The sequence below is a fragment of the Lichenostomus cassidix genome, chromosome 5 (assembly GCF_008360975.1).
Source record: "Lichenostomus cassidix isolate B80296 chromosome 5, HeHo_3.0, whole genome shotgun sequence".
Lineage (NCBI taxonomy): Eukaryota > Metazoa > Chordata > Aves > Passeriformes > Meliphagidae > Lichenostomus > Lichenostomus cassidix.
Genome location: NC_139486.1, coordinates 23,995,051 through 24,007,498, shown reverse-complemented (window position 1 = coordinate 24,007,498; position 12,448 = coordinate 23,995,051). Strand labels below are relative to the sequence as shown.

Genomic DNA, 12,448 nt, shown 5'->3' with positions numbered 1-12,448 from the left:
GTTAGGAAACAATAGTTTTCACTTTCTTTTTCCTGGAAGTGCTCTGCTGTGTTGTGTTCAGTACAGGAGTGAACACTAGGCCACTCTGGGAGTTTAGTTCCCTCATCTTATGTAGCTTTAAGACAAAAGTTTTGTTTCTTAATCTACAAACATTTTTTTTAGCATCATGGCTTGGGGTCCCATTCACAATCAAAAATCTTAGGACTTCAACTGAATCTTAGTCTGAAAAACAAATCTTGAAAGACTCACTGTGAAATGGAGAGCATCCAGTGCCAGCCTCAAAGAAGAAACAGCAAAATTATTGTTAATACCCTGTGCTAAATAGTCACATCAGCTGGCCTTCTACTGTAGGGCCAGCCAGCAGCTGTGTCTCTCCTTACATCTGCTTATGTCATGTATGGTGTCTCCTATGGTACCCAGACTCTTCTCAGCAGCAGTCATGCATTTTACCCATTTTGTTTGTTTTGGCAGGCAGGCCTATCACTTTGCTTTCAGAAGTTGTCATAACATTCTTCTATCTTTGTGTTTTTCTTAATTTTTTTCTCCTTAGGCTGTCCTGTCTGCTACACACAAAGAATGGAGTTGCTGGGATTAGAGCAGTATTGATAATTGCACATGTTAATGGCAGCTGATTTTAGGTTTAAGCATTTCTGCTTTTCAGTAACATATCTGAAAGCTTTTAGGTGACTGTTATCAAAGCTGCAGGATCAGGCCACTTGAGAAGGGTGCATCTATTTGGATATCTAGTTACATCGATCTCTGTAAAACATCTCCATGAAGCTAAAGCTAAATTTTGTTACAGAGATAGAATCTTCAGATTGAACCTCTGCTTAATATTTGCAAAATCATACAGGCATTTTCTGTGTTACCTAAGCTGAGAAATACATAATTTCTAAAAAATGTGTGGTTTTGTTTTAGTTGTGCAGAGCTTTGTTTTACTTTCTCGAATCTTTCTTTGTGGGATGCCTTTGTATTCTATATATGATTTATTTAAAGCTTGCACAAGGCTGATTAATTTCTTAATTTTTGAAAGTTACTTTCATTCCATTTTTCATTGCATATAAACAAATTCAAAAAGGTGTCTGGAATTTAATTTTGTATATTTGCTGTTACCTAGATCTCGGTATTGATGAGACAGAAACTGATTTCAAAACAGCATTTGAAGATTTGATTAGTTGCTTCATTTTCACCCTTTTTCTCAGACAGTTAAAACACTGACATAAATATGGCTTTTAGATAATCACATTCTTCAGTATTGAAGTTTCCTAAAAATCCATGGAAAAAGAGAAAATACTACAGATTGGCATAATTTATTCAAAAAGTGTTTATTGTCCCTGACACATCTGTAGAGGTTTGTACTTCCACATACCTGGTTGGAGTTTTAGTTTGTAATAATCTCTAGTTTAAAGTCACTTTTATTACATGTTAAACAGGTTTTGTTTAATATGTATTATACACCAGAAAAAATTGAAGAACGGCCACTTAAGCAACTGATGGCTCAACTGAGAGTACAAAATTTATCAGGACAAACAGACAGTGTGTACTACAAGGTACACCTGCAATACCATGATTGCAATATCAGAATAAAAAGATTTTAAAACTGTGCCATCTATACACTGATCCATGATACTGTTTTCTTGAAAAATGTGATGATTTTTAAGGGTGGACCAGAAGTATTCCTGTCCTTTTGTGCAGTAAATGCCAACTTAACGTTTCAGCAATAGCCTTGTTTGCATATGGATTTTACAAAAATCCATTGAAGATTATTTGAAAACCAGCTCATTAGAATGACAGATTGCTTACCAAATTTTGTTTTCTTGTCAACTAATATTGGTTACATTCAATTAAACAAGGTTGAACTTTCTAAAAACACAATCTGTGTCAGCAGCTAAGTGGCTTGCTTATATCTGCAAATCAGATTCCTGATTTCTAGATCTAGTTGGAAGGTTAGGCTGTGAACATTTCTAAAATTTCTCCTTTTCATACAGCTTTCACATTTTCACTACCTCTGTTCTACTATATGTATTGTTTGAGTACCAACACTACAGATTATTAAGTGGGGGAGGGGGAAAGGCTTTAAACAAAAGCAATTGTCAGCTTTCTATCACGGTGTGTTGTCAGATGTTTGACAAGCTGTCTTTTGGCCACAGCCCATCTGGTTGTAATGGACCTGACTGCTCTTGTGAGGAACCAGCAAAACGTGGCTACACGGAGCAATAGTTCCATGTCATTTGGTCAAGTCAATAAAGCAAAGGTTTGGGGTGCAGTAATATGAGTTTTGACATGATCTTCTTGCCTGATTAAGATTCCTAAACTTTCTATGGCAATTTGTTATCCCACAAATCAAGAAAGTACTATTTACTAACTTAAATATTGGAAAAAGTGATTAGTGAGTGTTTACCAAAAGTTATAACATAATTAATTATAATTTAGGAAGACATATTGAGAAGAATCATGTAATAAAGAGAATATGTATGAGGAAAAGGTGAAGTAAAAATGTAGACAAAAAGGAAGGGGTGTAGTGGAGTGAACCTTACACAGGCCAAGATGAGAACTGAGAATTAGAGTGTATATTATGTGTACATTCTGCCACACAAAAGAAAGGAAGAAAGCTGCTGCATTTGAAGGAGGGAGTGACAAAGAGGAAAACTTATGTTTTCTCCTTTCAGCAGTGAAGGAGGAGAAATAACTTTTTTAAAAATGTTACTAAAATATCATTTATGGCTTTCTGCAATTTGTGTTCCTGCCTTTCATTAGGAACGCATAATCTTTGACCAAAGCTGCCCTGCAAATGAGTATGTGTGAGTTGCATTGATTTGAAAAATGCATACTAAGACCATAAATAAAATAAGATCAGAATTGTATTTTAATATTCAGATGATTTGGTTTGCGTCTTGGGGACATTTCTTGCAGTACTACTTAGTACTTTAACATGGTAGAAATTATTTCAGCTAGTCAGCAAGGTACTTAGGTTCTGTGTAAGTAGTATATTAATGCATGTTCTGTTTCAATGGCAGATTTATTCCAAAACCTCTTGTGTGTTGTGTAATTTTATTCTTTAAATGAGTTTAACGATATTGAAGTTAATTACTCTCAATTATTTTCTTTGTAGAAGTTTCTACTCTGAAATTGTCTCTTGTATCTGTATGCTGGACTTGGTGATGTCCATTGAAAGTAAAACTGATCCTAGTCTTAACTGTTATTGCACTTGCAGACCTTTGTTCAGTGATTTAGAATTTAGCTAGTAAAGACTTACTTTTTTATTATTTGTCATTACTTTTGAAAGAGAATTTTGACTCTTGAGTGCTCTTTCCCTCTGATGAGAAAATTTTAATTAGTGTTTTCCATTTACTGAATTATTTGGGAGTACTGGTAATTTCCTTTGCTTTTGAATATAACATGCTGACATGTGAATTATGATTTCATTGTGCTGAGAGTGTCTAGTGTTTCTAAAACTCTGCAGTGGGGCGTGAGCAGGCGTACTACTTGTGTACTACTCATCTGCTTACATGCTTAGTTTATGCATTATTTATTGGACTTACAGGCATGAAATTAAAAAATTGAATTAATAATGTGACTTTGATGTAAAACAGAAGTTGCTTATTTATATATGACAGGCAATTAGGAAAAAAATGCGCTTAGGTTAGTTGAATGCATTTTTGCTTACTTTCAGACCACTGCAGCCTCATGAATAAATGTTTGACTCCAGGTTACTAGGTTTGTGTTTTGATTAGAAACAATTCAGAGGTGAGGTAAGTTTGTTAACTTATATGCAATGGATACAGGAAAACGTGAAGGTGACCCAGTTGTGTGGCTTCAGCAGCTCCTGCTGTTGTTTCCTCCTGCAGATCAGGAGTCTGTCAGCAGCCCCTGTTAGCACAGGCGTGGTCATCCACTGCACAGCCAGCGCAGGAACCCTGCTTGAATGACCTGTGAATCACATTCAGCTCGAGAACATCACCTTTTCCTTTCTCTACTGCTTGCACATTTTTATAATGAATTTCATTGATTGGGAAAGTCTGTGTGTGCTGAACTCATTGAGAAGTAGATCAGGGTTATCTTGATCTTTGAAATATCATCACTGCAAGGAAGTAAGAATATATAGAGAATGCAATTGGGTGGGTAAGTATCATAGTGCTACTCAGTGCTCTGGAATCGCTGCATATGTAAGGAGGGTTAACATGAAGGGTGTAAACAGTTAAACTCTATTGTCTGAATTTTCTGAATGTCTTACTGTGCACTTACAGTTCCTTTAACTATTAAAATGGAAATAGATGAAAACTTGTTCTGCTGCATTTGAAGTGTTCAGAAACAGACAGGGGAAGGAATGGTAGGAGGAAACCTAGTCATTCCTACAGCATGTTATCTGCCTTAATTTGCAGTTGCAACTGGCTCATAGTGACAAAGAAAACAAAAATGTTTCATTTGTATTTTTATGCATTTCTTTTTGTAGCTTTTTGAAGCAAGACACCATTGCACTGCTACCAAAAAAAAAAAAAAGTGTTTACATGTCAGTGTTTCTCTTACTAATGGAATATAACTTTTTAAAGATGCATATGTTTCTGGGGTCTAAACTCTACAAACACACTTTTCTTTCTTGAAATTCCAGTAGTTTTAAGCTGCTGGGCATTGTATAAATAATCATTCAAACACATTTGTTGATGGTTTGCCAAACCTTTGAAGTTAAGTAATTTTTTTCAGAGCTTAGAAAACTTTAATTCAAAATTATAATTTAATGGAAAAATTTTTCTACATATTATTATGTAGAAACTCATTTATTTCTTTATTTCTTTTAAAATTATTGCTTTAGAAGAAAAAGGATAAATTTTATTTATATAAGTGCTTCCAAACATCTGCAGTTCAAAGTACATAATTCACAGTGACACCAAAGGTTGGTTTGTGTTTTGACTGGATGACTTTGGTATTATTTTTGTCTGCAAAGGAAAGAGTGTATAGCATCCAAGTGGCGCAAGCTGTTTGCCTCTCCAGAAATTGTGATGAATTTGGGACAAGGGGCAGACTGTTCAAAAAAAAAAAAAATATTGAGGGGAGGGGGAAGAAGGGCAGTCAAAGTGAGAACACTTGCATTCCATTTGGCATACTTGAGCTGGGAGCTAGTCTGAAGTACAGATCATTATAAACAAAGTAAGAAAAGGTGAACGAAATAACCAACTAAGAGAAGAATCAGCTGAATTGTTTTTATTTGCTTCTCATCGTTATTTATTGTATTCAGGTTTTCATAGGTGAAGACTTAAAAACATAACAGGTGTAAAACTGGCTTTGTTTCTTCATGTTTTTCATGTTTGGTGTCTAGAATAATTATTTGTATTTCAGTTGTTTGCTGCAGTGAATATGTGTTACCTAATTTCAAAACACAGATGCACTTTATCACTTCTGGTAGTATTCGGATGTGTAGTAGTAGGATTTCAGTACCCCATAAACTTGTCTTTCAATGGTATTGATGCATTTTCCATCAATGTATGGAGTGTCACTTTCTTTGCTCATGAGCATTTAGCTTAAAATGCATAAAGGAAAAAATGCATGTTGGAAAATAGTTCTGCCATTCAGATGGACCCTGACTTTCCCATGATTTGGAGGATGTAAACCATTTTCCCAAGTTATTCAGTGGGAACTGGGTTATTTTTATATCACACTACTTCAGTAATTGAGAATTCCAATTCAGCAAGGTCTTCATGCATAAAAGTCCACAGAACGTGGCAGAGTACTCCCTGTTTGAAGTGAAGGCACTGATATGCAATCAAGTCATTATGCACTGGCTGACCCAGACTGAGTGACTTAGCACTCACTTTTGATTTCTGTGTGACTTGCATAAAAATGTTACCTCAAGTTTAATGACAGAATTAAACTATTTTTGGGAGACTGTGCTTATGTATTTTTAAACTAGGGAGGCCTCATAAGACTGACTTGTGATCACATCAGACCAAAGATCCACCTACCTCACCAGCCTGACCTCATTCAGGTCAGTACAGGAACAAGCACATCCCATCTAGGCACTGTCCCTTTTTTCAGCAAGCTCCTCAGTGGATCCTGTGTGTTTATGTCAGTACTGATTCTTAGGTTGTAAGTACTGCAAGTTTTGATTAGGACCTTAAATGAACAAATGTATTCTTGTGAAATATTATCTTTTCTATGTACTAATTGAATAAGACAATCAAATATTATTCAGAATTCAGTAAAGAACTTTGTGCAGAATTTTGCCTCATCTAAGTGCATTTGTTTCATTAGACTTTGACCCCCATACCTGTAATAACAGAGACAAATCAATTCCTTTTCCCCTAGCATATGAATGGCATAATGTGTTGACTTTATTTTTTCCTTGGCATATTGCCTTAAGTTCAAGAGAGGTTACTTTGGATTCCTTTTAATGAAAGGCAATGAAAAATATTATATGCCATATAGTAATATTAAAAGCAAATATAGATGTAACAGGATTAAATAGCCACCAGGACTGCATTTGTAGTAAGTAAGTGTTATGGTTTTCTGTTCTATTCAGTTTTAGCTGTTGTTTCATGAGCCAGGGAGTGTCACAGTATCCTTTCCTGGGTCAAATCTGTGCTGAAATAAAAAATGAGAAATTCACGTGGCATTACCATCCTAGTTCAAAGCAATGAGAGCGAGTGGCCTCAGTGTAGCAAAACATTTATGTCTCTTTGAAAGCACATGAGCAGCCTGATTGACCTAAGAAGTGCAGAGTTAAACAGGTTCTGCATGACACCTCTGGGGTTTGGTGTTGTCTTCATACAAACAAACTACACAGGAACCAAATATCTGGGAATGGGCGATTGCTCTGCTCGATGTTAATGCTTTGCTGTATTCCATCTTTGTCCTTACTAACATTATTTCTCCAGTGGCTTGCAGGTTTTTCTTTACTTTTGTGTAATGTCTGGACCTATTACTTTGAGAGCACCTCACTGAAGAATCATGTTCAATAACAATCAGAAAATAACTCATCAATCTGTGCAGATGTGGCAGGCACCATAGCACCATGTTAATGTGTTACAGGTACAAGTTGAAGAGGAAAATGCTGAAAAGCTGACAGCATGTTAAAGATGATTTGTTTATACAAGTGCTAAAGTTGTGTTTGATATGTTAATGCAACCTCATTTTCTAGTAAAGGCCAAACACTATTAAGTGGTTATTTGCATTGATTTTTCTATCTTCTGAAATACTTGATTCAAGGTAAACCATCTTTACTCCTTTTGTATAGCTGGAACTCAGGCTATCTTTTAACAGTTACTTTCTGGGCAGGCCTCATGGACTTTACTCAGTGATATTCTCCTGGTCCTCTTCTTGACCTCTCCATCAGTGTCCCTTTTAGCAGGTGCTTCTTTTTGCAATTTGTCTGGATTTTTCCTTTGGCATTCCAGCACTCCCACCTGGAGAGTTACTGAAAGGGGTCAGCACCCATTACAGCTTGAAAAAGTGCCTCTCACAAACATCCTCATTCTGCTGAATCATGTTACCTGATGCTCATTAAAAAGGACTCGACAATAGCCCAATAGTTTAAATTTTAAGGTGAGAGGGAAGAATATGTTTACTTGCTGTCTGTCCTTGCTTTCCAGTCTGAATCTCTTCTTATCCTCTTGGAATGTTACCTGCTTTGCTTTTCATTTTGTGTCTTAGCTGCCTGTGATATTTACCGTGCTGGGTACAAAGGTATTTGTTTCAAAAACTGAGTGTGTTTAGAAGAGCTGCACGGTGGAAATACAGTTAAAGAGAAGACTGACTCCCTGTTGCTGGGAATGGATGATGTTGTAGTGACAACTGTACAGCTGGGCAGTGATGGTTGCTCAAGGAACACTTGGAGGAGGCTTAATGAGGTTCACTGTCAGTCAAGTACATTATCACCTGAATCAGGCTAGCTAAGGTAGAAGAGTTTTTGAGAGAAATATCTTCCAAGAGATGAACAAAGGGGTGGTTTGAAAGAGAGGAAACCTTTGTCAGGATTGATTTTGGGGGTAGGGTTTTTTGTACCTTCAGTATTGCCTCTCTGGCCACAGAACCCTGCACACAGTAGACCACACAGTAAAGCTAATTCTTAATAAATTGGTTGTGTGATATCTTTATAAAATTACATTGCCATTTCTGAGGCTTTAATATCCTTTACTCAGCAAAGTCCTTAGTGTTCTGATCAAGGTGTTTTGTCATTGGCATGTGTCTACACTGCTCCCATATTCCTTGATATACTCAAAGTGTCTGAGGTAGAGAAGCAGTTTTCTGAATTGGCAGCCTTTGTTTCATGAAGTGTTGAACTCGTGGGAATTTGCATTTAAGGGTGCAATTAAACCTCAGATCTGATGTTTAGGTAACCTATGTTGCACAAAATATATTGTCTGTTTGAAGTTTTCCCAAGTGTAAATTTTTACAAGTTCGAGATAACAGAATTTAGACATAGTATTTTAAATTAAACACTTCCTTTAGCTTTCAGCTTTCTTAAAAGGATACATCCAACGTTTCCTTTTTGTTAGTACCAGGTTGGATGATGTCTTCTCTTCACTGTGCTCCAAAAAGTATTTTTATATATGTTTTTAGAAGGAAATTCACTTTCTTTCTTGGCAGCTGTTGGCATTTTAGAGCCCTGGAGTGAACCAATAAAAACACATGTTCTTTTAAAGAACCTCTATTTTTACTGGACCTTGCTAACAACCAGTGACACAGAATTCAAAAAATGTTGGCTCAAATGAATAGAAGGGCCGCATTGTTTTAAATTCTATGTTTAAAACTTTTCTTTACAGCAAGATTACACTAGAATTTCATATGCTCCTGCTCTTATACAAAGGAATGCTTGCCTTTAGAATGCTATTTTAGTGTTTTAAAAGTAGTCAAGTATCAAAGTTGTAAAGTTTAAAATTCTACTAAGACATGCACAATGTTGCTGCTTAAGAGTATTATTATAATGCTTTCACAAACAGGGTAATTGATGATTTTAGTTCCTAAACAGCCAAGAATAAATCAGAATCTCTTCTGTTAATACATTGTTTCCAACATAATAAAACACTTAGGTGCAAAGGTCAAATTAGATCACCATTTCTTTCAGTGCTGTCTCAAATTTAATTCAAGCTGTATACTAGTTGAATATGCCCTGTTTTTTCAGATATCAATACTCTTAAGTAGAAGTTAAATGAAAGACAAATTACAAAATATTCCCAAGTTTGATGTAAATGTAATTATGTCAAGGTTGACTTGATAGGGAGGTTCCTCAATTTTGTGTTACCTGTGTTACATATTTACTGTAGTTTACTTGTTCTGTGTTTAGATCATGTAAACTAAGGAAAAAATGTTGCTAGAGAAAAGAAAAAATTCCATAATCTGTGTTTAGTTCTTCCGTAGTTTTATTGGCATGTTGGCAAACACATAATTTTCATGCTGGACATGGAAAATAATTACAGCTGGGATTCTGTGATTTTGTATGTGTGTGTGTATGTGTGAGATAAACATAGACATTACATATCTCAAGTATGTGAAAATATTTATAATCAAATGTATCTTAATATTTTTTCTGTATTTCCCTATCCATGAGAAAATGTCTTTTTCTCCATTTCTTGCAATAAAAGTGAAACTGTACATTGAGGAAGTTTGCAACACACTGAGAGAATGCAGAAAAAGTTAGGCCAGAAAAGTTACTGCCTTTAAAATAGGTAATCCTATTAGAAATAAGCTCAGATTTCTAACAGAAGTAATGAAATATAACAACAAATATGTGAATGGAATTTTTAATAGTACTGTTGGGCCCCTACAAATATTTAAAATTTATTCAAATAGAGGAATGGATCATTCTGGTTTATACACTGTGCTGGCTACCTGATGAGCAGTACATTGTTAAGGTCTTGTTTTGTGTTTAAGAATTGTATGTACTGGCATGTCTTTAAAATTTCTGTCTGGAGATCCTTTAGCATTCCTTATTTTACTTAAACCTCAGTTATAATTTTTTCAGTTATGCAGTTTTCTGTTTCATAGTTCTTCCTTGTTTAGATTTTACATGAGCCAGGCTCATTGTCCCATATACTGAATTGCTCAGGAATAGGTTATATACATGATGGGAAGCTCAGTCCTGTCCACAGTCACTAAGGTAGCACAAGAGACTCATGTTTCGAGGTCTTTTAGTTGAGACACCAATGCTTACATGGGCATTATGTCACAATTCTTATTCCTTTCTTGCTAGTGTTCAGAAAGTATGTATTAAAATATTTTTTGTCAATTAATTGTGTTTTGTTCCCACACTCTATTAGCTTTGTGTTTTGGTGGTCATATCCAAACTACTTGCTCGTAATACATTGTTGTAAAATGTTTCTCCTGGTACTCTGCTTTTCCCTACTTCTAACGGTTGTTCCCCTGTGTCTTCTTGGTATTTTGTCGGGGTTTTTTTGCTTTTTTTTTGTAAAACAGTTCTTTTCATAAGGCAATGAACTGTCTGATTAAAACTAATTGCTCTTTCAAACTAAGGAGCTCAGCAAGACCTTTTATGGTTAACATAAAAAAGAGCAAAATATAATTTGGTTCACAACTTGCAGATCTTTAATAGTTAAAATAAATGCTCAGCAGACAGCAGTAATTATATATGTATATGCACACAGAAGCAAGTGTTATTTATTTTTTTTTAGTTATTAAGTTACATATTTAAAGAAAACAATCTTAAAACATCTTTTAATATGTTGTGTGTGTTGGAGAAATGGAGTAACCTCTAAGTGTAAAAAATGCAAGTGTAAAAATTTCATGTATATTTTCCAATAAAAGAATGGATTCTTGATTTGGGAGGAGGGTCTTTTATTTGCTTGCATTTCAAAAAGCATGCATTCTGTCCTTTTTATCTACTTACTTAATACATAAAAGCCAAAATCTAGCCATATATTGACATAACTAGGAGCAGAAATCCAACCCAATATTCTGATAAATATCTGAGCTGATACTTAGCTTTTTTGGCATACAGTTGTACCCAGAAGAAACTGAATAATGATGCACATTTAAAAAACGTAGCTCTAGTGCTGTCTGGGATTGTAACTTGCTTTTGTCTGATGCTTTCACTACTGCAGAAATGGTGATGGGGTTATTTACGTTTGGCTTGTTGAAAAAAAATATGCCCACACTCCTCTACTTAATGGGATTCTTTCCTCGTTGCAGTGCAAACGGCTGGAGCAGGAGCTTCATCATCTGAAAGAGCAGAACCAGACTTCAGCAAACAACACGAGACATATGACTGCTGAAAACAATCAAGAACGTGCTCTGAAGGTAAATCTCCATTTCTTCTTGCAGGCAAATTAAGGTTGTAAGCCCCTGGTGCCAGCTTTCTGGGCTGCATATATCAGTTGTGTACATTTCGGCAGAAGTGAGCTATGGTGTTTGCCAACAACTGCTTCTTTAAACACAGATACAGCACCCTTCTGTTATGGTTTTATTTTATTTTGCGTATGAAAGCAACAGGAAAAAAATATATCCTCCAAATTACTGGGCTGGTAATTAACAGTAGATTCTTGAGATCTGTCCTTGCAATATTATATTGTATAAGGTGAAGAAAACTGCAACTATTTGCCTCATGATACCTTTGCAAAACTAATATTTTAAAGCATGGCTGTTTGATCTGCTCCCAGCAGTGTGTGCTATATTAATAACATTGTTGACCGATACTACGAGTGACCACATAGTTGATACTACTATTTGCAAAAGGGTAGCTACTTGGAATTGGGAGGAGGAATAATAAGTCTTGTCAATAAGAATAAAAATGAGCAGAGAGGCGGGAGAGGGTCAGAGAAAGGACAGTGTAAAGTGACAGGTTATTGCTGCTTTGAGAAAGGGAAATTGTAATGTCAGTGGAATTGATAGCTGCATACCCAGCAATCTCACCACTAGCCAGGATAAGAGACTGTTCCAGGTAAGATGTGAAAGCATTGTGCACACCTCTTCAACCACTATATTCTTAAAAATCTCTTTAATCAGTAGTGGAGATAGAATACAAATACAGAAGTTACTCTGTTTATACTGTGTTGCCGTTTTAAAACTGTTTGATTTAGACAGTAAGACCAAAGGTATCTCATTTATAGATAGATTTTCCTCTGCCTCTTTTTCTATTTTTTTTTATTGGGGAAACATCATTATTCATACAACAACTTGACCAAAGCAAAGTATAGGAATAAAAGTAAATCCTTGTGTAGTTTGACATTTCTCAGTAAGAAAAACAATAAACATAATAATTATAAATAGAGAGAGTCTATGTGCCACACAAATACTGTATATTCCATGGGTTTATAATTGCCCACAAAATCAGGTGTGCAATACTGAAAGCAGATGACTAGAAATGGAGATCATAAACATTCAGGACTGTTTCTGACTGTTATAACAGCATTGTTTTAAATCTAGTATCACTAAAAGTTAGTGCGTCCCAGGCATGCTATTTATTGAACATAACACTGTTTTTCATTAATTGCATGCTGAC

General features: G+C 35.5%; 1 protein-coding gene across 3 annotated transcripts in view; it reads left to right on the top strand.

The window, feature by feature from the left end:
- The window catches only part of MIPOL1 (mirror-image polydactyly 1), a 180,856-nt gene that overhangs the window by 77,513 nt on the left and 90,895 nt on the right, over window positions 1-12,448 (top strand). For all 3 annotated transcript variants that reach the window (XM_085061860.1, XM_085061862.1, XM_085061861.1), the window contains exon 10: window positions 11,140-11,247. In XM_085061860.1, coding sequence (XP_084917986.1) covers window positions 11,140-11,247 — 108 coding nt within the window. The remainder of the gene's footprint in view (window positions 1-11,139; window positions 11,248-12,448) is intronic.